General features: G+C 43.7%; 1 protein-coding gene across 3 annotated transcripts in view; it reads right to left on the reverse strand.

Moving 5' to 3' along the window:
• Nucleotides 1–15139: 15139 nt before the first annotated feature.
• LOC122939850 (oocyte zinc finger protein XlCOF22-like) overlaps nt 15140–23847 on the reverse strand; it is a 34282-nt gene continuing 25574 nt past the window's right edge. For 2 of the 3 annotated variants that reach the window (XM_044296036.1, XM_044296037.1), the window contains exons 6-7: nt 20831–20933; nt 15140–16977 (exon numbers count right to left, since the gene is read on the reverse strand). In XM_044296036.1, coding sequence (XP_044151971.1) covers nt 15725–16977; nt 20831–20933 — 1356 coding nt within the window. In that variant the 3' untranslated portion in view covers nt 15140–15724. The remainder of the gene's footprint in view (nt 16978–20830; nt 20934–23847) is intronic. The other variant, XM_044296039.1, reaches the window with a different exon arrangement.

Here is a 23847-nt window from a genome sequence, read left to right on the forward strand (position 1 = left end):
CCTGCAGACGGTCAGCTTTAATTTGAGGGTATTTACATCCAAATCCGGTGAACGGTGCAGGAATTACAACAGTTTGCATATGTGCCTCCCACTTGTTAAGGAACCAAAAGTAATGGGACAATTGTCTTCTTAGCTATCCCATGGCCAGGTGTGTGTTATTCCCTCATTATCCCAATTACAATGAGCCGATAAAAGGTCCAGAGGTCATTTCCAGTCTGCTATTTGCATTTGAAATCTGTTGCTGTCAACTCTCAAGATGAGATCCAAAGAGCTGTCACTATAAGTGAAGCAAGTCATCATTAGGCTGAAAAACACAACAAACCCATCAGAGAGATAGCAAAAACATTAGGCGTGGCCAAAACAACTGTTTGGAACATTCTTAAAAAGAGAGAATGCACCGGAGAGAGCTCAGCAACACCAAAAGATCCGGAAGACCACGGAAAACAACTGTGGTGGATGAGCGAAGAATTCTTTCCCTGGCGAAGAAAACACCCTTCACAACAGTTGGCCAAATCAAGAACACTCTCCAGGAGGTAGGTGTATGTGTGTCATAGTCAACAATCAAGAGAAGACTTCACCAGAGTGAATACAGAGGGTTCACCACAAGATGTAAACCATTGGTGAGCCTCAAAAACAGGAAGGCCAGATTAGAGTTTGTCAAACGACATCTATAAAAGCCTTCACAGTTCTGGAACAACATCCGATGGACAGATGAGACCAAGATCAACTTGTACCAGTGATGGGAAGAGAAGAGTATGGAGAAGTAAAGGAACTGCTCATGATCCTAAGCATACCACCTCATCAGTGAAGCATGGTGGTGGTAGTGTCATGGCGTGGGTCTGTATGGCTCCCAATGGAACTGGTTCTCTTGTATTTATTGATGATGTGACTGCTGACAAAAGCAGCAGGATGAATTCTGAAGTGTTTCGGGCAATATTATCTGCTCATATTCAGCCAAATGCTTCAGAACTCATTGGACGGCGCTTCACAGTGCAGATGGACAATGACCCAAAGCATACTGCAAAACCAACCAAAGAGTTTTTTAAGGGAAAGAAGTGGAATGTTATGCAATGGCCAAGTCATCACCGGACCTGAATCCGATTGAGCATTTCACTTGCTGAAGACAAAACTGAAGGGGAAATGCCCCAAGAATAAGCAGGAACTGAAGACAGTTGCAGTAGAGGCCTGGCAGAGCATCACCAGGGATGAAACCCAGCGTCTGGTGATGTCTATGCATTCCAGACTTCAGGCTGTAATTGACTGCAAAGGATTTGCAACCAAGTATTAAAAAGTGAAAGTTTGATTTATGATTATTATTCTGTCCCATTACTTCTGGTCCCTTAACAAGTGGGAGGCACATATGCAAACTGCTGTAATTCCTGCACCGTTCACCTGATCTGGATGTAAATACCTCAAATTACAGCTGACAGTCTGCAGGTAAAGCACATCTTGTTTGTTTCATTTCAAATCTATTGCAGTGGTGTAAAGAGACAAAAATGTCAAAATTGTGTCGATGTCCCAATATTTATGGACCTGACTGTATATATATTAAAAATCTTTATCAGAAATATATTTCCATCTGCTCAGTTTTATTTTAAATATCTATCAATTGAGGAATTAAGTCATCTGAATCAAAAGGTAGGCAATCTTTATTTCCTGCCGACAGTGAGACAACCAAATTAGGGTACTTTCACACTAGCGGCAAGACGAATCCGACAGGCTGTTCACCCTGTCGGATCCGTCCTGCCGCTATTTCGCCGTGCCGCCCCCCATTGACTATAATCGGAACAGGGGCGGAATTACAAAAGTCATAATAAAGAGAATACTCCAGCACTATGCGTCAAGGCTTGTTTATTTGGAATGCGGCGTCGTAACAATGTGACGTTTCGACCAGAACGGCCTTTATCAAACTATGTGACAAAAATTCAAAGAAGCAACAAGTACAATAGTGCATAAAATCCAACATATGGTGAAAATTCTAAATCATAGTAGTGTTGGATGATAGAGAACACAGATGTCCTCGAAGGCAACATGTACAAGAAAAAACTGTAAAACAGACAGAAAAAGGCAAAAAGAAAAATCACTTACCCCATTGATCAAACAAACCAAATCATTTGTGATAGACACATCAGATTTTTTACACATAATTCTTAATCTCCCACCACTTCCCCCGGATACGTTACTCGTTACTTGGGACGTTTCTAGTCTGTACACATTGATTCAACACCACAAGGGACTACAGGCCGTCTCCAAATGTCTCATAGCCAATTTAAACAACCCAGACACCATATCCTTCTATATGGATATCCAAGAGCTTGTTCTTACTAACAACTTGTTTCTTTATGAAGACACCTTCTACATACAATGCCGGGGCCCCTCCGTATGCAAATTGTTACATGGCTGAATTTGAGGAATCCTACATTTACCCAGATTATATTGATGACGTCTTTTGCATATGGAGGGGCCACAAGGATTCCCTGATTGACTTCCATACCTATCTCAACAGTATATACCAGGAACTACAATTCACTATCCACTTTGATCCTACTTCCATCAGCTTCTTGGACACAACAGTTACCAGAACCTCATCTGGTACGCTTTCAACAGACCTTTATCGAAAACCGACTGATCGCAATAATCTTGCATTACATAAGTTTCCATGCACAAAACACCAAAAAATCTCTCCCAACCTCACAATATATGCGGATTAAACGCATTGTCACATCCAGTGAACAATTTCAAACCCGTCTAACCGAAATGAAAGTTAGGTTCAAGGAGAGAGGATACCCAGAACACCTCCTCAGAGAGGGGATTCCTTTTTCTTCCTAAAACAATACCTCAGTACCACCATTAGCTCTAATGCTCGGACTACGTCTGCGCTATCTAGACTTATTCTAACACACTGAGCCTGCGCACCAGCAGCCTGGGAGAATCCTTGACACGCAAGTGGTGGAACGCACCACTTCCGGATCAGAATAGAGACCAAATACTTTCCTGACATGCGCACTGTACGTCACATCCGCCCCACACCAACCCAGGAGACGTCTGACACGCAAGTGGTGGAACGCACCACTTCCGGACCGGAAGAGAGCCTCAGCGCTCTCCAATCGTATCACCGTGAGCCACATCTGCCCTTTCGACCCGCCCCCCACCCTATTTAAGGGCGCCATTTCCACATATGGATGCGCTTCTCCATCCAGAATGTGGATACACGCTACGACATTACAGTGCAGTATCCATTGGCGTTTTTCCTTACAGCGGCACTTGATAATATGCTATAAGCTTACCATCTACTGATTCCGCTTCTCATACATATAGTCACTATGGTTACTAGGGACTCTATTGAGATATACACCCACTATAGCCCTTCTTCATAGACGGACACTCCCACCTACTTTGGCCAGCCTGATACTACCAGCAATCATGCCCTCCATAGCACCATGCAGTATTTTTCACTTCTATAGGCCTTCCCTGATCCTATGTTTTATAGATACTTAGTGTGTGAGATATACTCATGATGCCAAATACATCAAATTTGTCCTTAACAACAATATACCGATTCCACCCCCACAGGCCTCCCTTGACTCTATGAGTATTATACTCACCCTGCTATGGAAATTAACTTGTTTTTTAAGTTTTTTCTTTCTTTTTGCCTTTTTCTGTTTGTTTTACCGTTTTTTATTGTACATGACGCCTTCGAGGACATCTGTGCTCTCTATCATCCAACACTACTATGATTTATAATTTTCACCATATGTTGGATTTTCTGCACTATTGTAATTGTTGCTTCTTTGAATTCTTGTCACATAGTTTGATAAAGGCCGTTCTGGCCGAAATGTCACGTTGTTACGATGCCGCATTCCAAATAAACAAGCCTTGACGCACAGTGCTGGAGTATTCTCTATTAATATATGGGGTGGGAACCCGACTCCAAACAACATTCTCCAGAGTGCCAGGAGGTTCACAGCTCAATCGATTTTTATTACAAAAGTCAACAGTCTTTACAAAAATTACTTTGTTATCCCTTAAAATGATATGAATTTCAAAAACTTTTCCTACATAGTGTAGTGGATGAATCCGGTTATGTCGGAGCTGCTTCAACTGAAGAGATTGGTCACCACCTGTCTAAGGCACAATGGATGGATCTGTGGAGTTCAGCTGATTGGTGGGGTGTCAGATCCCACACCAATCTGATACTTGTGGCCTAACCTGACAACAGACCATCGAGATTACATTACTGGAAAAAACCCTTTAATGACATACGCATTATTGTCATTTAGAGCACGGGGTGGTTTAATCGTCGGTGGTGCAAAAGGGCTTCGATGTGTTCCTAACAGGAATACATTGGCTAAAGTCTCAGCTCTTAACATCAGCTGTAGGGATTAGCCAGTGTTGTCAGTTGCATATCATTGTGTTGCACCTTTCACGGTGATTTATGTATTTTTATATTTGCATCCACACATTATCCCATCTTGTGTAGGATGCCATTGTGGTGCATGTGGTCTGCTGCTGACATCCTCTATTGTATGCATTTTTGCTGGGGATTGCCGTTAGCAACGGATCGCATGCGGAGGAATTGCTCCCCCGGTTATAAACACGCCACAGTGTTTATTTTTTTTTGGCGTTTCCTCCGATTTAGGCCACTTTATTTCAGTGATTTTTCTTGATATGTTTAGAATGTGCCATTGCGTACTGCTGGTAGCATTTTGTTGCACCTGCTAGCCTGTGTCACATGGCCTGTTATAGGTGGGGCTTACAGCCTTATCTCTCCCACTACATGAGTGATTTCACTATGGAGGTATGTTGGAGCTTGGCTGTAAGTTGTATCTTAGTACTAGAGATGTCGCAAACATAAAATTTTCCGTTCGCGAACGGCAAGCGCAAATTTTTGCAAATGTTCGCGAAGGGGCGAACCGCCATTGACTTCAATAGGCAGGCAAATTTTAAAACCCACAGGGACTCTTTCTAGCCACAGTAGTGATGGAAAAGTTGTTTTAAGGGGATTAACACCTGGACTGTGGCATGCCGGAGGGGGATCCATGGCAAAACTCCCATGGAAAATTACATAGTTGACGCAGAGTTGGGTTTTAATCCATAAAGGGCATAAATCACGCAACAATCCTAGATTTTTTTGAACAACATGGTTTAAAACATCCAGTGTGTGTATACGATCAGGTATGATGTTGTATCAATCAGGTAGTGTAAGGGTTACGCCCGCTTCACAGATATTAACAGACCAAACTCCCCTTTTAATGCACCGCAAACAGTCCATTTGCCCAACCGCAAACTCTCCATTTGCATAAGGTTGTATACTAAGCTAGCCATGTTCCGTTGATGTCATTGAAGGTTTCTTCCTCCACCCAGCCACTTATAACACCAAGGGTCCCCGAAAGGTGAATTAAATTGATTTTTCGAACGGGGAGATGGTTAAAAAAAACGCTGGCTCCCTCCCCTTTGTTTGAATCCACGGTCACTGCGTCTGCGCCGTGCAATTTACTGTCACACCCGATATGAGTGTTATTTTCTGTACTACTATTCTCATCAGTTTAATCCCTGTTACGTCCCCTATCAGGATGTGTATTAAATGGATTTTAGACAACCGCAAACAGTTGTCAAACTCCTTGCAGAAATGTGATTTATCTGTGTGCGTCCTTCTTGTTACTGCCAATTTGGGACACTGCGCATGCGCCGCGCAATGTGCTCTGCCACACGGTAAGAGTGGTGTGTTAACTAGTACTATTCTTATAGTTCTTTTATAGTTTAATCCCTGTTACATCCCCTATCTGGCGACTTGTGTTGAATTGATTTACTCCCAACTTGGGGCACTGCACGTGCATGGAGCAATGTGCTGTGACACCCTATATGAGTGATGTCTTAACTAGCACTATTCCTATCAGTTTAATCACTGTTACGTCCCATATCAGGGATTGCCTTTTGTGAAAAAAAATTTAGGCCGGGCCTTCACAGTGACAGACCAAACTCTGATACACCAAACTGAATTGATTTTAGGAACCGGGAGATGGAAAAAGCAGCTTGGTCGGTTCTCTTACTCCCAAGTTGGGGCACTGCGCGTGCACGGAGCAATGTGCTATGACACCCTATATGAGTGGTGTCTTAACTAGTACTATTCCTATCAGTTTAATCCCTGTTACGTCCCCTATCAGGGGACGTGTTTTCGAATTGATTAAAGGGAACCTGTCATCAGTTTTATGGTGTCCTAACTAAGGGCAACATAAATAAGTGACTGATTCGCTTAGCAAAATGCTGGGTCACTTTCTTTAATTGACCCAGTCAATCTGCCAACATCTTGTATTGAAAAGCTCCAGCTGATAATGATGAGTCATGAATATTCATGAGCTCTCGACTCTCCCCGCCCACCTGCTGCTGAGTGACAGTTTGTTGCCATAGGAATCAGCAGCAGGTGGGCAGGGGAGTGGCTATTTCTCTGAATTAAATATACGCTGGACTCGATGACCTCACGCCGGACTCGAAACAGCTCATTAGCATGCGGCATCTTTGTGTGTATATTATGAAGTAACCATCTGTCACACCAGTAAGTGGAATACATCTAAGGTACATTTTAGTAGTTAATGATTGTATATAATTAGTTAGATAATAATCAAATATCCACATGACAGGTTCCCTTTAACCATTGTCGAATTAACGAACCATTAGGAAATCCTGAAATAATTTAGTTCTGAAAAAGCTATGGGTCGAATTAGAACACGCTCTAGCCCCTGGTCTAATTCCGGGCGTTTTCTGGTTCCCGACAAGTACCCTGAGCCAAATGTCTATCCAAGGGCTATCACCATTCCTATCCTCTCTAGTAGATATATGGACCAGGTTCGCCTCCACGGCCCGATTGGCCACGATCCCTGGCCCTCTCACAAACATATCTGGTCATCCGTTGATGCCAGCCACACAATCAGCCCTACCAGCTCTCGGGTTACACTCCAGGCCTCAGATCAGGGTCAAAGACATATACTCAGTCAGAGGGATTAAGGATCTTAAAGACCTAGGGCATCTTATCCCTGACTCACCAGGGCGATAGTTCTACTACTTACAATTACGCAGTTTCACTGGATCTCTGGCACCCGGTACGCAACTTCAATCCTCCTTATCTGACTTTGAGAAACTGTGCCTGGCTACTTCTGCTCCTGGGCATTCCATTTCTCTTATTTATGCCATTCTGAACTCGGGAGAGATCGGGGACGACACAGAGGAATTCCCTGCCCCGGCTAAGAAAATTATCCAATCATGGGAATCTGAGTTAGGATACCCCCTAACGCCTGATCAGTGGAAGAGATCTCTTTTATTCACACATAAGTCCTCGATTTCCTGTAAGATTCAGGAACTCAATTACAAGATCTGGTCTAGGTGGTATAGGACCCCGGTTAAGCTTAACCAGTTCTATCCTTCAGTGCCGGACACATGCTGGAGGTGTTCGGAATCTAGAGGCACTATGTTGCACATTTGGTGGGAATGCACAGGGGTAGCAACGCTATGGCGTGACATTTTTGCGCTATTTGAACCCGTATTCCTATGTCTCCCCAGTTAGCTCTTCTTTCAGTTTACCCAGGCAGAATCAAGGTGGTCAGGAAGGGCATCCTCAGATTTTTTGTCATAGCAATGCGCCAAATAATCCCTCGAGTCTGGCGCTCAACAGAAAGTCTCCTCAGAGTCACTTGGGTTGGAGCTTTGGATTCTCTGGCGCGCTTGGAAGAGTTAGGTGCCGAAGATAGGGGTTCTGGAGTTGCCCACTCTAAACAATGGGAGGCTTGGTACCAGTTCCGTGCATCGCCAGGTTTCTCGGGTTGGTTGACCTCAGGATCTATTACTTAACTTACTATGCTAGTCTGACTGCAACAAAATCTGGTCTGGACATCTGGGACAGTCCCCCCCCCCCCTCTCCCCTTGATCCTTTGTCCTGTCTTCCCCCTCTCTCCCTTTCATCTTGTATTGATGATTGTTGATTTTTTTCTCTGTACGCTGATATGATATGTACTTCAGTAACTATATTATATTGCATAGGTCTATGTTTACATGGTTTTCAATTAAAACAAATTGAATCATAATTTAGTTCTGAGCTCTGTACTTGCTCTGTATTGGAATTGATAGGGATTTTTTTTAATTGACTGCATTATTTCTAAAAAACTATTAAGAGACTATGATTTTTTTTATTATTTGTGACTCACACCCTGTAACGGTATAAATGGAGGCCTAGCCAGTGGGCACAGTACAGTCTGTGTGGGCCTGACACACACTGGCTTGCAACTGGGATTATATCACAGAAAAATATTAAATATAATTTTTTTTATTTGCAAGGTATTTGAGTGAGTGACACCCTGTAACGGTATGAGTGGAGGCCTAGCCACTGGCCAGTGGCCACAATACAGTCTGTGTGGGCCTGAGACACACGGGCTTGCAACTGTGATCATATCACTGAAAAATATTAAATATATTTTTTTTTATCTGCCAGGTATTTGTGACTCACACCCTGTAACGGTATGAGTAGAGGCCTAGCCAGTGGCCACAGTACAGTCTGTGGGCCAGACACACACTGGCTTGCAACTGGGATTATATCACAGAAAAATATTAAATATAATTTTTTTTATCTGCAAGGTATTGTCTGTGACACCCTGTATGAATGGTGTGCATAAAGTACTGTGACTGAGCCTGCAGCCTCTCACACACGGGCAGCCAGGCAACTGCAATAATATATATAAAAGCAGACTGATGTACCAGCCCTGAAAAGGGCTTTTTGGGGTGCTGTCTGGACGCTGTCCTTACAGCAGATGAGTCTGTGGACACAGAACAATGCCCTAGCTAACGCTTTCCCTATTGAATCAGCAGCAGCAGCAGCACTGTCCCTCCTCTTTCTGTGAATGCAGCTTCCAAATGAATCTAAAATGGATGCTGTCCAGGAGGTGGGAGGGTCTGCTGCTGATTGGCTGGAATGTGTCTGCTGACTGTGAGGTACAGGGTCAAAGTTTACTCAATGATGACGTATAGGGGCGGACCGAACATCGCATATGTTCGCCCGCCGCAGCGAACGCGAACAAGCGATGTTCGCCAGGAACTGTTCGTCGGCGAATAGTTCAGGCCATCACTACTTAGCACATCTCAGACCGTGTTCACACACCTTAGGTAGTCAGTTGCATATCATTGTGGTGCACCTTTTGCAGTGATTTATGTGGTTTAATACTCCAAGCATCATTTTTACTTCTTGTGCAACCCAATAACTTTTTGCTATTGTTTTTACATGTCACATAGGGGTTGTTTATAAATATGTTTTTAGAAACATGTTTTATACTTTTTTTGTTTTATTTGGGGGAAAAAGTTGTTTTATTTCAAACTCCAGCTGCTTATTCTTTAAATATGCAAATTGACACCAAAATAAATGGTTAAAATTGGTTCCCTGTTTTGGTCATTTGAATATTATTTTTTTTTGTTTAATGTGAAAAGACCGACTATGCTGACGGTTTCAGCAGGTGTGGACTGTTTTTCTATTTTATCTTCACTTGTATTTTATGATATATTTTGATACTTTTAAAATACATTTTGGGACATTTACACTTTTCATTTTTATTTAGCAATTTTCTTTATAACTGGGGCATCCAAATGTGGCAATTCATGCTTGTGCGGCATAACGGCCCTAGCTGGCAAGGTAGAAACCACTATGTGCACAAAACAAGCAATCACCGACAGAATATATTAAGGGGCAGCGTCCAAAACCATCCATAAGAACAGTAAAGAATCACTACCACCCTCCCCATCCAAGCTATTGTCATTACTTCTAGAAGTACAGATGTGGCAGGGTTACCACACAAACTCTTAACTCAAAATGGTCGCAAATGCAACATATCCAATGAATATATTTTATATCATGTCATCTTCAATTATAAAACTAAACAATCCAGAGCTGGTGGGACATATAATAAAAAAAATAACCAAGCATTCACCCACTGGTAAATTCATGTGAGATGAGTGAACCATATGACTTCTACAAATACTGGGGTGGCGGAGACCACACTTGTTGGATATATCTACAGGTACATTTTGGTCAGGGTGTGCAGATTAAGAAGATATTTCTCTAGGAAGACGAGTAATGGCTTCTATGTAATTAGGCAATCCTAGCCTGGGTCACCTTTTGGGAGAACTTGCACATTACCAATGATATGTGCCCAGAGCTGACAGTTTTTTTAAATGTTACAAATACTTATAGGAGTAGAACAGACCGGGTATCAAGTCTGCTATGGCAGGTAACAGACGTGCGGCGCAGAGGGGAAGAAAGGAGGGTGCCCTTTCACAAGGGAGAGGGAGGACTGGTGACCCCTAACTCACCTAGCACTGGCACCTGACGTCCCTAGACAGGTTGCTCACTCTTACGCCGCTCACATGCCTCGTCATTGGCTTACCCTTAGGTAGTGAATAGGACGGTGGGAGCACTATTCCTCTCCACTGGCACCTAGTGTAACAACAGGGAGTGGACAAACAACACAAACACCACATACAATCCCCAAAGGGAGACAAACAGTAGACAAACTGGAAAGAACTGGAGATCTGACAGCACCGTTTCAAACTGCTCCAGCAGCTCCACAGCAACTCCAACACCACCAGAGGTCAGAATAGATAACCTGGAAGGAAGGACTATATTTGGCAACAAGGGAAGTAGGAAGAGAGAATATATAGTAGCTGGGAGTGGCAGACAAAGGACAGCTGAAAGGAAAACTACCACTACCTAGATAAGACAAAAAAGGATCATAAAACAAAACAGGAAAACCTGGACTAGAATCCATTCCCACAACTAGGTCATGGAGTGATCCCTAGAAACCGAATGAGTAGCCACCCACTGCGACCTTCTGACCCCAGGGTCAGTGATAGGTAGTGAAACCAGGGCTGGAATAGGCAGATTGTTATCCTGTTATATCAGGCCCTGGTTTTGTGCTGCAGGTATTGCACGACTTGATGTTACATTATTGAATTTTTGATCCATGATTTGTGTGTGTTCTTTTGTTTTAACCTATCATGCCTTTTAGCATGTGTTGTCAATTTCATTTAAAGGAGGAGCTTGTAGTTAGTGTGTCCACCTGCTCCTAGGTGGAGGCGTTATATATCCAACCTCCTCCTCAGTATGTGTATGTCATGAGGAAGGATAGCTATTGTCCCTGATCCAAAACATGTAGACTGGATTGTAACTGGCTTTTATCTGCACTGAAAAATAAAGGTAACATTTTAATCGAGCTGGACCCTTTTCTCTTTTTACTGTGCTGCAGGTATGGTTGAAAGATACACTACTCCCATAGATTTATGATGTGTCATGCAGACAGGCTTACTCTTATCAGTGGTGGCCCCTCTCTCTATTACTACCCCTGTGCTGTCCCATGCTCAGTTAGAGGTAGGTGGAGTGTCCTTAAAAATCATTTTAGGGATTTAGGTCACAAACTTAGGGAAAGGACCTCAAACACAGTGTTTTCCAAAATACTACCTTTACCACGAGCCACACAAGAAAGGCAGCGCGAGATTAGGGAGATTAACAACTGGCTCAAGAACTGGTGTAAAAAGGAGGGGTTTGGGTTCCTGGGTCGACTTCTCTGTCGGCTACAGGCTCTATCGTAGGGATGGGCTACACCTCAATGGGGAAGGGGCAGCTGTTTTGGGGGAGAAGATGGCTAGAAAGTTGGAGAAGTGTTTAAACGAGGGACTGAGGGGGGGGTAATTACATTATAGGAGGGGGAGATAGTACAGATAGAGACCTGGGGCAAGGTAATGGGACTGGGGGAGGAATGGAAGGAGGGAGGAAGTAGAACAGTTTAGAAGGAAAGGTGTAGGGTAAAAAATATACATAAGCCTCTTAATTGTATTTATACTAATGCCAGAAGCCTGGCTAATAAACCGGGGAACTCAAATTAGTGATGTGTGAGGAGAACTATGACATAGTAGGAATAACTGAGACATGGCTGGGTGAAAGCTATGACTGGGCAGTTACCATACAGGGATACAGTCTGTTTAGAAAGGATCACCAAAACCGGAGAGGGGGAGGGGTCTGCCTTTATGTAAAGTCCTGTCTAAAGCCCACACTCAGGGAAGATATAAGTGAGGGACATGAACATGTTGAGTCACTGTGGGTAGAAATACATGGAGAGAAAAAAAAACTATGATAAAATACTAATAGGAGTTTATTATAAGCCACCTAATATACCAGAGTCCACAGAAAATCTACTACTAAACGAAATAGACGAGACGGCAAATCATGAGGTCGTTATTATGGGGGACGTCAACTACCCAGATATAGACTCAGAAACTGAAACCTGTACATCTCATAAAGGAAACAGGTTCTTGGCAATAACCAAAGGCAATTACCTTTCCCAACTGGCTGAGGACCCGACTAAAAGGATGGCCACACTGGACTTAGTATTAGCCAATAGACCTGACAGAATAACAGATGTGCAGGTTGGAGGACACCTGGGAAATAGTGACCAAAAAGTAATAACCTTGTAATTGTCATTCAAAAGAGTGTTTCTTCAGGGAGAACAAAAAATACCAAACTGCAAAAAAGCTAAATTTAGCCAACTAAGAGAGGCCATAGACCTAACTAACTAGAACAAAAGTCCTCAACAATAAAAATACAGCCACAAAATGGGATATTTTTAAAAGCATCCTAAAATCTAATTGTGGGAGGTACATACCTTATGGGAATAAAAGGTTAAGTAACAAGAAAAAAAACAATGTGGATAAATAGAAATGTAAAGAAAGCAATAAATGACAAAAAGAAAGCATTTAAATAACTAAAACAGGAGGGTGGCGAGGAAGCATTAAAAAACTACAAGGAAAACGATTGAATATGTAAAAGACAAATAAAAGCAGACAAACTAGAGACCGAGAGATTAATTGCCACAGAGAGTAAAACTAACCCTAAAATTTGTTTTCAAATATATAAATGGTAAAAAGTATAAATCTGAAGGTGTTGGCCCTTTACAGAGTAATGAGGTGGGAGTTGCAGAGAGCGATGAGGAAAAAGCAAAGCTATTAAATATTTTCTTCTCCATGTATTCAGAAGATAATAAACTGTCAGATGAAATGCAGAATGTAAAAAGTAAATTCCCCATTAAAAGTGCTCTGTCTGACGCACAAAGAAGTACAGTGGCATCTTAACAAGATTATAATGGACAAAATTGCTGGGACCAGATGGCATACATTAAGTAATGTCATAGCCAGACCCTTATTTCTGATATTTAAGGACTCTATACTGACAGGGGGTGTTCCACAGAATTGGCACAGAGCAAATGTGGTGCCAATATCAAGAAGGGTCCAAAAACAGAGCCCAGAAACTATAGGCCGGTAAGTTTAACATCTGTCGTGGGTAAACTGTTAGAAAACCTTCAAAGAGATGCTGTCTTGGAGTACCTCAACGCAAATAAGAAAAAATGCCATATCAGCATGGCTTCATGAGCGATCGGTCATGTTAAACTAATTTAATCAGTTTCTTTGAGGAGGTAAGTTCTAGACTTGACAGCAGCGAATCAATGGATGTCGTGTATCTGGACTTCTCCAAAGCATTTTACACTGTACCACATAAAAGGTTAGTATATAAAATGAGAATGCTTGGACTGGGAGAAAATGTCTGTTTGTGGGTAAGTAACTGGCTGAGTGATAGAAAAGAAAGGGTGGTTATTAATGGTACACACTCAGATTGGGTCACTGTCACTAGTGGGGTACCTCAGGGGTCATTATTGGGCCCTATTGTGTTCAATGTATTTATTAATGAAGGCTTGCACAGTAAAATATACATTTTTGCAGATGACACTAAACTGTGTAAAGTAAAGTAATTAAGGCTACTTTCACACTGGTGTTTTGGATTCCGTTTGTGAGATCCGTTCAAGGATCTCACAAGCGGTCCAAAACGGATCAGTTCTGAATTGATTAGGATCTGCTCAGAATGCATCAGTTTGGCTCTGTTCCGCCTCCATTTTGCTTTGGAGGTGGACACCAAAACGCTGTTTGCAGCGTTTTGGTGTCCGTCTGACGAAACTGAGCCAAACGGATCCGTCCTGACACACAATGTAAGTCAATGGGGACAGATCAGTTTTTACTGACACAATAGAAAACAGATCCGTCCCCCATTGACTTTCAATAGTGTTCAAGACGGATCCGTTTTGGTTATTCTAAAGATAATACAAACGGATCCGTTCTGAACGGATGAATGCGGTTGTATTATCTGAATGGATGCGTTTGTGCAGATCCATGACGGATCCGCACTAAACGCGAGTGTGAAAGTAGCCTAACACGGAAAAGGACAATATACTGCTACAGAGGGATCTGGATAGATTGGAGGCTTGGGCAGAGAAGTGGCAGATGAGATTTAACACTAACAAATGTAGGGTTACACAGGAATAATGCAAGTCACCCGTACATACTAAATGGTTAAACACTGGGTAACAATGACATGGAAAAGAACCTGGGAATTTTAGTGAACAGCAAAGTAAGCTGTAGAAACCAGTGTCAGGCAGCTGCTGCCAAGGGCAATTAGATAATGGGTTGCATCAAAAGGGGCATAGATGCACATGATGAGAACATAGCCCTGCCACTTTACAAGTCACTAATCAGACCACACAGGGAGTACTGTGTACAGTTCTGGGCGCCTGTGAACAAGGCAGACATAGCAGAGCTGAAAAGGGTTCAGAGGAGGTAAACTAAAGTAATAACTGGAATGGGTGGACTGCAGTACCCTGAAAGATGATCAAAATTAGGGTTATTCAGTTTAGAGAATAGACAACTGAGGGGAGATCTAATAACTATGTAAAAAATATACCAGGGGTCAGTACAGAGATCACTCCCATCATCTATTTATCCCCAGGACTGTGACGAGGGGACATCCCCTGCGTCTGGAGGAAAGAAGGTTTGTACACAAACATAGAAGAGGATTCTTTACGGTAAGAGCAGTGAGACTATGGAACTCTCTGCCTGAGGAGGTGGTGATAGTGAGTTCACTAAAAGAGTTCAGGAGGGGCCTGGATGTTTTTCTGAAGTGTAATAATATTACAGGCTATAGCTACTAGAGAGGGGTCGTTGATCCGGGGAGTTATTCTGATTGCCTGATTGGAGTCAGGAACAACTTCTACCTCAGTTTTTTTTTTGCCTTCCTCTGGATCAACTTGCATGATAACAGGCCGAACTGGATGGACAGATGTCTTTTTTCAGCCTTTTAAACTATGACTGCAAATAACTGGCCATTTACAAGTGTGAATGACGCCACTTTTTCCACATGTCTGGACACCAGCTCTTGTGGGAATCCAGCTCTATTTTTTGGACTTTCACATACAGGCCCCTGTATTTGCAGTTTTACAGGAATGGAGGGTCCCCATACCGATCACAGGCAGGGTGGTACCTTTGGAAAACTAGTATTTTTTTTTTCTTAATTTTCTCTCATCAAACATTTGTCTTTAGAGATATATATATAAAAAAAAAAATTGTTTAACTTTTACCTGGATCTGTCCTTTGATTACAAATATTTATTCAATACAGGAGACCATGTTTGTTTGGGAAGCTCTCACAGCGGTCCCAATCATCACTCCATGCCCTCAGCTACCTCTGGTAACTGAAAGCAAGGCACTGTTTTATCTCCCTGTAAAAAAGAGTATCTGAAGGAATAAAGCCAGTTAGTGACCACCATAAAAACACATAAGGGTGGTCACTAACGGGCTAAGCATGAAGATGGCTTTTCTTATATGTGGTTTTTTTGATGTTTAACAAGAGATGATTTATGGTTGAAACACATATCACATTCTGAACATGAAAATGGCTTCTCTCCTGTGTGAATTCTCTGATGGACACCAAGAATCGATTTATACTCAAAACATTTCCCACATTCTGAACATGAAAATGGCTTCTTCCCTGTGTGATTTCTCTGATGTTTAAATAGAGATGATGTATTGGTAAAACATTTCCCACATTCTGAACATGAAAATGGCTTCTCCCCTGTGTGATTTCTTTGATGTATAACAAGAGCTGATGTCTGCTTAAAACATTTCCCACATTCTGAACATGAAAACGGCTTCACCCCTGTGTGATTTCTTTGATGTATAACAAGAGTTGATGCCTGCTTAAAACATTTCCCACATTCTGAACATGAAAACGGCTTTTCCCCTGTGTGATTTCTCTGATGTATAACAAGGTGTGATTTTTGTTTAAAACATTTCCCACATTCTGAACATGAAAATGGCTTCTCCCCTGTGTGATTTCTCTGATGTGTAACAAGAGCAGACTTCTGATTAAAACATTTCCCACATTGTGAACATGAAAATGGCTTCTCTTCTGTGTGAATTCTCTGATGGGCATCAAGAACCAATTTATACTCAAAACATTTCCCACATTTTGAACATGAAAATGGCTTCTCCCCTGTGTGATTTCTCTGATGTATAACAAGATTTGATGTCTGCTTAAAACATTTCCCACATTCCGAACATGAAAACGGCTTCTCCCCTGTGTGATTTCTCTGATGTATAACAAGGTGTGATTTTTGTTTAAAACTTTTCCCACATTCTGAACATGAATATGGCTTCTCCCCTGTGTGATTTCTCTGATGTGTAACAAGAGCCGACTTCTGATTAAAACATTTCCCACATTGTAAACATGAAAATGGCTTCGCTCCTGTGTGAATTCTCTGATGGGCATCAAGAGAGGATTTACACTCAAAACATTTTCCACAATCTGAACATGAAAATAGCTTCTCTTTTACGTGAGCTGTTTGATGTTTAAGACCTCTTCTGTGACTTTTATTTTGTGTTACAGTCTGTGATGAATCAGAAGATCGGACCTTTTTTAAATAATCAAATGATGCATTGTTGCTGTGATTGGATGAGGGTATATCTTGCATATTGGCATGCTCTTCAAATGTATCTCGTGTGATACCACAATCATCTACTTCAAAATCTGAAGATACCAGATATTTCTCTAAGTTCCGAGTACCGTCATCTGCTAAGAATAAAACACATTTTATTGTTTATGAATGAATAACAACATGAATAACATAAAAATTGCTTTGAAGTTTTATAACTTTTCCAATAAAAAAGAAAATCCACAGAAATTACAAGGCATTGCACAAATTTCAACTATCAATTGACTAAAGAAGTAATTGCAACCAAAAAAGCCACCTTATAAGACAGGAAGCACAGCGACACCTGCTGCAAAGGCTCAAACGGAGAAGATTGGAGAGCGTTGAGCACTAGATTAGGATCCCAAGGATCCGATGGAGGGGGGGCGCAGCATAAAAGTCCGAACCTTCAAAAGCGAAGCTAAATTTTGCTGAAAAAGAATGGACAGAGCTGACACTTGCTCTTTGAGAGAGCTGAGAGCCAGCACCAAGTCCACACCCGACTGCAGGAAAGCCAAAAGTCACGGCAAAGAAAAACGAACGGGAGACAGCGGTCTCTACTCGCACCAACTAAAGTAGGACTTCCAAGTCCGGTGGTAGATTCTGGAAGACGACGGCTTCCTGTCACGAATCATAGCCTGGACTACTGCATCCGAAAAACCCAGAGCCTTCAGTATAAAAGGCATGGCTGATGAAGCCGCAAAATGTAGCGACCCTAAATTTGGGTGGAAGATCGGCCCCTACGACAGCAGGTTCACCCGGAGCGGAAGACGCCAAGGTTCTTCAGCGAGAAGGGCGACTAGGGATGCGTGCCACACTCTGCGCGGCCAATCTGTGGCCACGAGAATGACGGGCAGTCACTTGGACCTGATCTTCCTGAGAAGCCGCAGAATGAGCGGAAGAGGCGGGAACACATAAGGAAATGTGAACCGACTCCACAGGATCACCAGTGCATCGCATGCCAAGGCCCTGGACCGTGCAACAAAGTCCTCGACCTTGTTGTTGAAGGCCATGAGATCCACATCCGGATGACCCCCACCTCTCACAGATGTCCCAAAAGACCTGTGGGTGAAGAGCCCGCTCGCCGGGATCGAGACGCTCCAAGCTGAGAAAGTCCGCAATCCAGTTGTCTACGCCTGGAATGTGAATTGCCGATAGCGCCGGAACATGTTTCTCCGCCCAGCTGAAAATCAGCGCTGTCTCCTCCATGAAACCTGGGCTCCAGGTGCCGCCCTGGTGACTGATGTATGCCACCGCCTTGGAGTTGTTTGACTGCACCCGCACCGGACAACCCCTGAGATGGTCGGCCCAGTGTTGCAGAGAGAGACGAATCGCCCTCAACTCCAGAACATTGATTGGAAGGGAGCGCTCCTCGCATGACCATACCCCCTGGACCGAGAGATTTTCCAACACTCCCCCCCCAACCCCTGAGGCTTGCGTACGTTGTTAACACCTTCCAACGGAGAGGGAGAAACAAATGCCCCAATGTCAAAATTGGAGAGGCCATCCTCCATCTGAGGGCCCGGCGCACTGGGGCAAGGAGACGCATTGGCAGATCCAAGGAGTCTGGGGAGCGATCCCAGCTGGACAGAATGGCTCTCTGAAGCGCTCTGGTATGGAACTGAGCATAGGGAACTGCTTAGAAGGCAAAAACCATGTGCCCCAGAGCCCGCATGCAGCGATGAATGGGAACCGGAGCTGGCCGCAACAATGAGCGAATCTGAAGATGGAGAGCAGATAGCTTTTCCGGAGGCAAGAACACCTTGGCCTGACAAGTACCATGCCCAGATAAGTCAATCGCTGCGATGGATAAAGACAAGAATTCTGTCTGTTCACAATCCACCAGAAGCGCTCCAGGGTGTCTAGAACAATGTTCAAGCTGTCCGCCGTCCCTTGGAACGACGGACCCTTCACCAGGATGTCGTACAAGTAAGGGATCACCACAATCCCCCTGGCATGGAGCAGGGCCATGACTGCCGCCAGAACCTTCGTAAAGACCCTGGGAGCCGTGGCCAGGCTGAACAGGAGGGCTACAAATTGGTAGCGAAATGAACCCTCTGCGAATCAGAGAAACCTCCGATGACTGACGCATATGGGCACGTGAAGATAAGAGTCCTTGATGTCTATCGAGAACAGGTACTCCTCCGGTTCCATGGACGCAATGACCGACCTCAGTGACTCCATCCGGAATCTGTGGACGCAAAGGAAACGGTTGAGCGCCTTGAGGTTTAGAATGGGATGGACCATCCCCTCTTTTTTGGGAACCACCCACAAAGAGATTGGAGCAAAACCCCTGAAAACAGTCTTGCGCAGGAACCGAAACAATCACACCTTGCTGCAGCAGCGTGTGTATTGCCAGAAAAAAAGAATTTGCGGCTGTGGGAGCGGCCGGAGGAGACGACCGAAAAAAAAAAAGGATGGAGGGGAGGATTTGAAATCCAGCTTGTGACCCTCTGCAATGACCTCCCTCAGCCAGCCAAACATGCCGAAACACATGAAGCCGCCCCCCCCCGCCCGAACGGAGGGCGCCGGGAGTCGCCCGTCATGTAGTGGAGCTCTAAGGATTAAAGAACTTGGATCCCTGTTGACGGGAATGCCAGGAAGGCCACGGCTTAAAGGAAGGCTGGCGCTTTCGGCCCGCGGCCGACTTATCGGACGCTCCCTTGTGCCTGGAAAAACTCTGAAAGGGACGAAAAAAAGGCTTTTGCTTTATTGCATTATTAGACCGCCCCCTGTTCTGCAGTAAATGGGTGCTCTTACCACCTGTAGCGTCCGAAGTGATCTCATCCAGACGCTTACCAAAAAGTCTGCTGCTGGTAAATGGGAGCAGACTTTTTAAGTGGCAACCTGTGACGTTGTAGTGAACTCCATGCCCAAGAGAGTTAAGGCAGTGCAGGAAAATAATGGTGGCCACACAAAATATTGACACTTTGTCCATTCTCACTTAGGGGTGTAATTACGTTTGTTGCCAGCGGTTTAGACATTAGTGGCTGTGTGATGAGTTATTTTGAGGGCACACTAAATTCACACCGTTATACAAGCTGTACACTGACTACTTTACATTGTATCAAAGTGTCAGATCTTCAGGGTTGTCCCATGAAAAGATAGAATAAAATATTTACACAAATGTGAGGGGTGGACTGACTTATGTGAGATACTGTAGGTACCAGCAGCGATTATTTGCTTGCCCAAATGCATTCAGCATGGCAGAACATTCCTCAGACAATCATTAGTAACTTCATTGGTAGGATGCCAAGGCGTGTAAGTGAATGTATTTATGCTCGTGGCTCTCATACTCAATACTGAATAAAGCGAGAGGTTTTGCACATTTTGTTTCTGTTTTTTATCATTTGCAGATCATTAAAGGGGTTCTCCAAGATTTTCCTCAGCATAGGTCTTCAATATGAGATCAGCAGAGGTCTGGTCCCTGCACCCACACCAATCAGCTGTCTGAGGAAGCCTCAGTGCTCACCGGAGGTCCAGTTAATACAAAGCCTCCTCACAGCTTACCAAGCACAGCGCCGTCTGTTGAATAGTAGCTGTGCTTGGCATTGCAGCTCAGATCCATTCACTCGAATGGGAATAATCTGTGGCTAGTCCATATGACCAATGAACGTTACATTACATGGCCAGAAAAGAGGCCTAAGAGAGCGCAGTAGACTGTGTCCTCTCCTTACATCTGACCGACAAGGCTGCCGGGAGTTGAATCTGCTGCCGATCTGATATTAATGACCTCTCCTGAGGATGGACTATATATATCATATACATACTGTATATCACCTATAACGCCATCACATTTCCACCCATATTTAATTTGAATTTTAGCTGAATCAGTGAATATAACGCTGAAAAAACTGACAGAAGACAGAACCTAAAAATGTAACATAAAACTGTATCATCCAGTGAAGGAGTAGAATCTGTGAATCTTCTCCGCTTTACTTAGTGGTCACTACTCACCTGGGCGGTTATCTGTAGGAATGTCCTCTGTACTCTGCTCATCACCCCTCACATATGTCTCTGTAGGATTAATATTGTTCAGATCTTCACCCGGATTCACCAGCTGCAAAATAAATATTGTAGAAGTCATCAGACTGTTGGAGAAGTAATGTAGAAGGTTTTATATGACCTGAAAAGATCAGCAATTAGAATGATGACTAGGGTTGAGCGAACACAAACTTTTGGACCCCGGACCCGAACTTTTCAGTAAAAGTTCGGGTTCAGTGAGTTAATGGCGCTTTTTGAAAGGCTGCAGAGCAGCCAATTAACAAGCGTTTAACTTGTGTGCCCTTAGAAGCCATCACAGCCATGCCTACTAATGGCATGCTGTGATTGGCCAGTGCAGCATGTGACCCAGTCTCTATATAAGCTGGAGTCACGTAGCGCCGCCCGTCACTCTGCTGTGCTTAGTGTACGGAGAGGATGATGCTGGTGTGAGGGAAAGAATAGGACAGAATCTTTAATCTGAAGTGCTTGTTAACTCAGCGATCTACCTAGATTTTGTTGTGTGGGTGCAGTGCACAATCTTTTTACCCTGCCCTGAGCCCAGTGACCCAGAAAAATTACTTTTATCCGTCTGTTAGTTAGGTGGGCGGCGGCGGCCATTTTATGCAAGTTCTTTGCACCAGCACAGCATATGTGCATTTGTGACAGTCAAATAGAAGCTTGAAATACAGCAATAATTTTCTGGGTTTAAAAAAGCACCCCTTTTTGGCAATACCTTCCATCTGGGGCCTATGCCTCATTTGTCAGTGTGCAATTTAAGCTAGAAATGCAGCAATTTTCTGGCTTTTAAAAAGACATAAATTACTCTTACTGGTAATTGGATTTTCCTTTAGCCTCCACAACGGCACTTACCTGGAGGTTGGCCCGTCTTCTTAGTGACAGGAAACAATTAGCGAGATCAGCCAATAAAGGGCCCCCTCCCTCTTACCTCTCCAGTTAATAACCTAGGACTCAGAATAGGCATGAAAACAAGGAGTAATTTAATGAGGTATAAACATAAACAACAGAGATAAACTCACTCAAAATAGAAGCACTCAAAACTTCATAGTGTGCTCCAAAAAAAAAAGAAGGTAACTACTCCTATTTCCTCAAAGAGTATAAAACAAAAACATATGTAGAACTATCTACATACTGAACACTTTTTCGGGTGGGAATCCCGTGCCGTTGTGGAGGCTAAAGGAAAATCCAATTACCGGTAAGAGTAATTTATGTCTTTTCCCCACGCCTCCACAACGGCACTTACCTGGAGGAATAACATAGGATACCTAACTAGGGTGGGACTACTGCAGATAAGACTTTGCGGCCAAAGGACAAGCCTCTATTGGTGGAAAGGTCCAGCTTGTAATGCTTAAAGAAAGTACACGGGTTGGACCACGTTGCTGCTCGACAGATCTCTTCCAATGAAGCTGAGGCACCTTCAGCCCAGGATGCTGACAATGCTCTGGTGGAGTGAGCTTTCAGTGAAGGAGGTGGAGCGATCCCCTCAGTTTCGTAGGCTAACGTAATGCATGCCTTTATCCATCTGGAGATGGAGGTTTTGCTGGCTGCTTTGCGTCTGTGAAGTCCCAGATATTGTATTAGCAACTGGTTCGACTTCCTCAAGACTTCCGTTGCACTCAAATACTGAAGTACGCACCTTCTAACATCCAAATTATGAAACAATTTTTCCTTATCTGATGTCGCCTGGGAACAAAAGGAGGGGAGAGCGATTTCCTGTTGACAGTGAAACCTGGATACTACCTTGGGAAGGAACTCTGGAGCATGTTTTAATATAATCCTGTCGTCTAAGACTGTGAGATATGGAGGCAAAATAGAGAAAGCCTGGATTTCTCCTACTCTTCTTGCAGTGGTGATTGCTAATAGGAAAACTGTTTTGAGTGTTAATGTTCTCAAGGAAATTTCCCCGAGGGGTTCAAAGGGTGGATGCATTAGCCTAGATAGGACCAGATTCAAGTCCCAAGGAGGGACAGAAGATCTAAGCCTAGGGCAAATTCTACTTGCCCTTTTAAGGAATCTTTTGACTACACTCAAATCTGAGTGTAGTCAAAAGTTTGATATTTAGAAAAGCACTCAAAGCTGCTACTTGGACTCGAATGGTACCTACGGATAGACCTTTATCAAGCCCTGTCTGAAGGAAGTCTAAGATCAGGGTCACCTCTGGCTCGCTGGAGGGATCCCACTTGTTGTTCCCAAAACGTAGAAAGGTTTCCCAGGTCCTTAAATAGATTTTAGACGTTACAGGTTTCCTACTCTGCAACAGCGTGGAGATTACCGACTCTGAGAACCCTTTCCCTCTTAGGATGCTTCTTTCAGTTTCCAGACCGTCAAGCGAAGCTGGCTGACTCTAGGATGCATTACTGGTCCCTGGAGAAGCAGATCTGGTCGGGGTGGTAGCAACCAGTACTCTTCTCCTGCTAGGTTTTTCAGTGTAGAGAACCACGTTCTCCTGGGCCAGTAGGGTGTGATCAGGAGAACCTGAGCCTTCTCTTCCAGGATCTTGGAAATGACCTTGGGTATTAGAGGAAAGCGTGGGAACGCATAAAGAAGATCCTGAGGCCAGGGTGATGACAGGGCATAAACTGCAAGGGGTCGGTCTAGAGAGGATAGGGAAAAGAAGCCCGCGAATGGTCTGTTTCTCCTTGTCGCAAATAAATCGATTTTTGGAGTGCCCCATCTGGCACAAATCTGGGCAAAGATCTGATGGTTCAGGCTCCATTCCCCCGGCTGTAGTCGATCCCTGCTTAGGAAGTCCGCCAATTGATTTTCTCTCCCTCTTACATGGGCTGCTGATAGAGAGTTTAGGTTTTTCTCGGCCCAATCTAGAATCTTCCCTGCGACTAGGGACAGGGAGCAGCTTCTCGTTCCCCCTTGCTTGTTTAGGTAAGCTACCGTGGTAGAATTGTCCGATAGGATTTTCAAGTTTTTCAGATGGATATAAGGGGAAAATTTTATTATGGCTTCCCAGACTGCAC

The sequence above is a fragment of the Bufo gargarizans genome, chromosome 6, assembly GCF_014858855.1.
Source record: "Bufo gargarizans isolate SCDJY-AF-19 chromosome 6, ASM1485885v1, whole genome shotgun sequence".
NCBI classification, from domain to species: domain Eukaryota; kingdom Metazoa; phylum Chordata; class Amphibia; order Anura; family Bufonidae; genus Bufo; species Bufo gargarizans.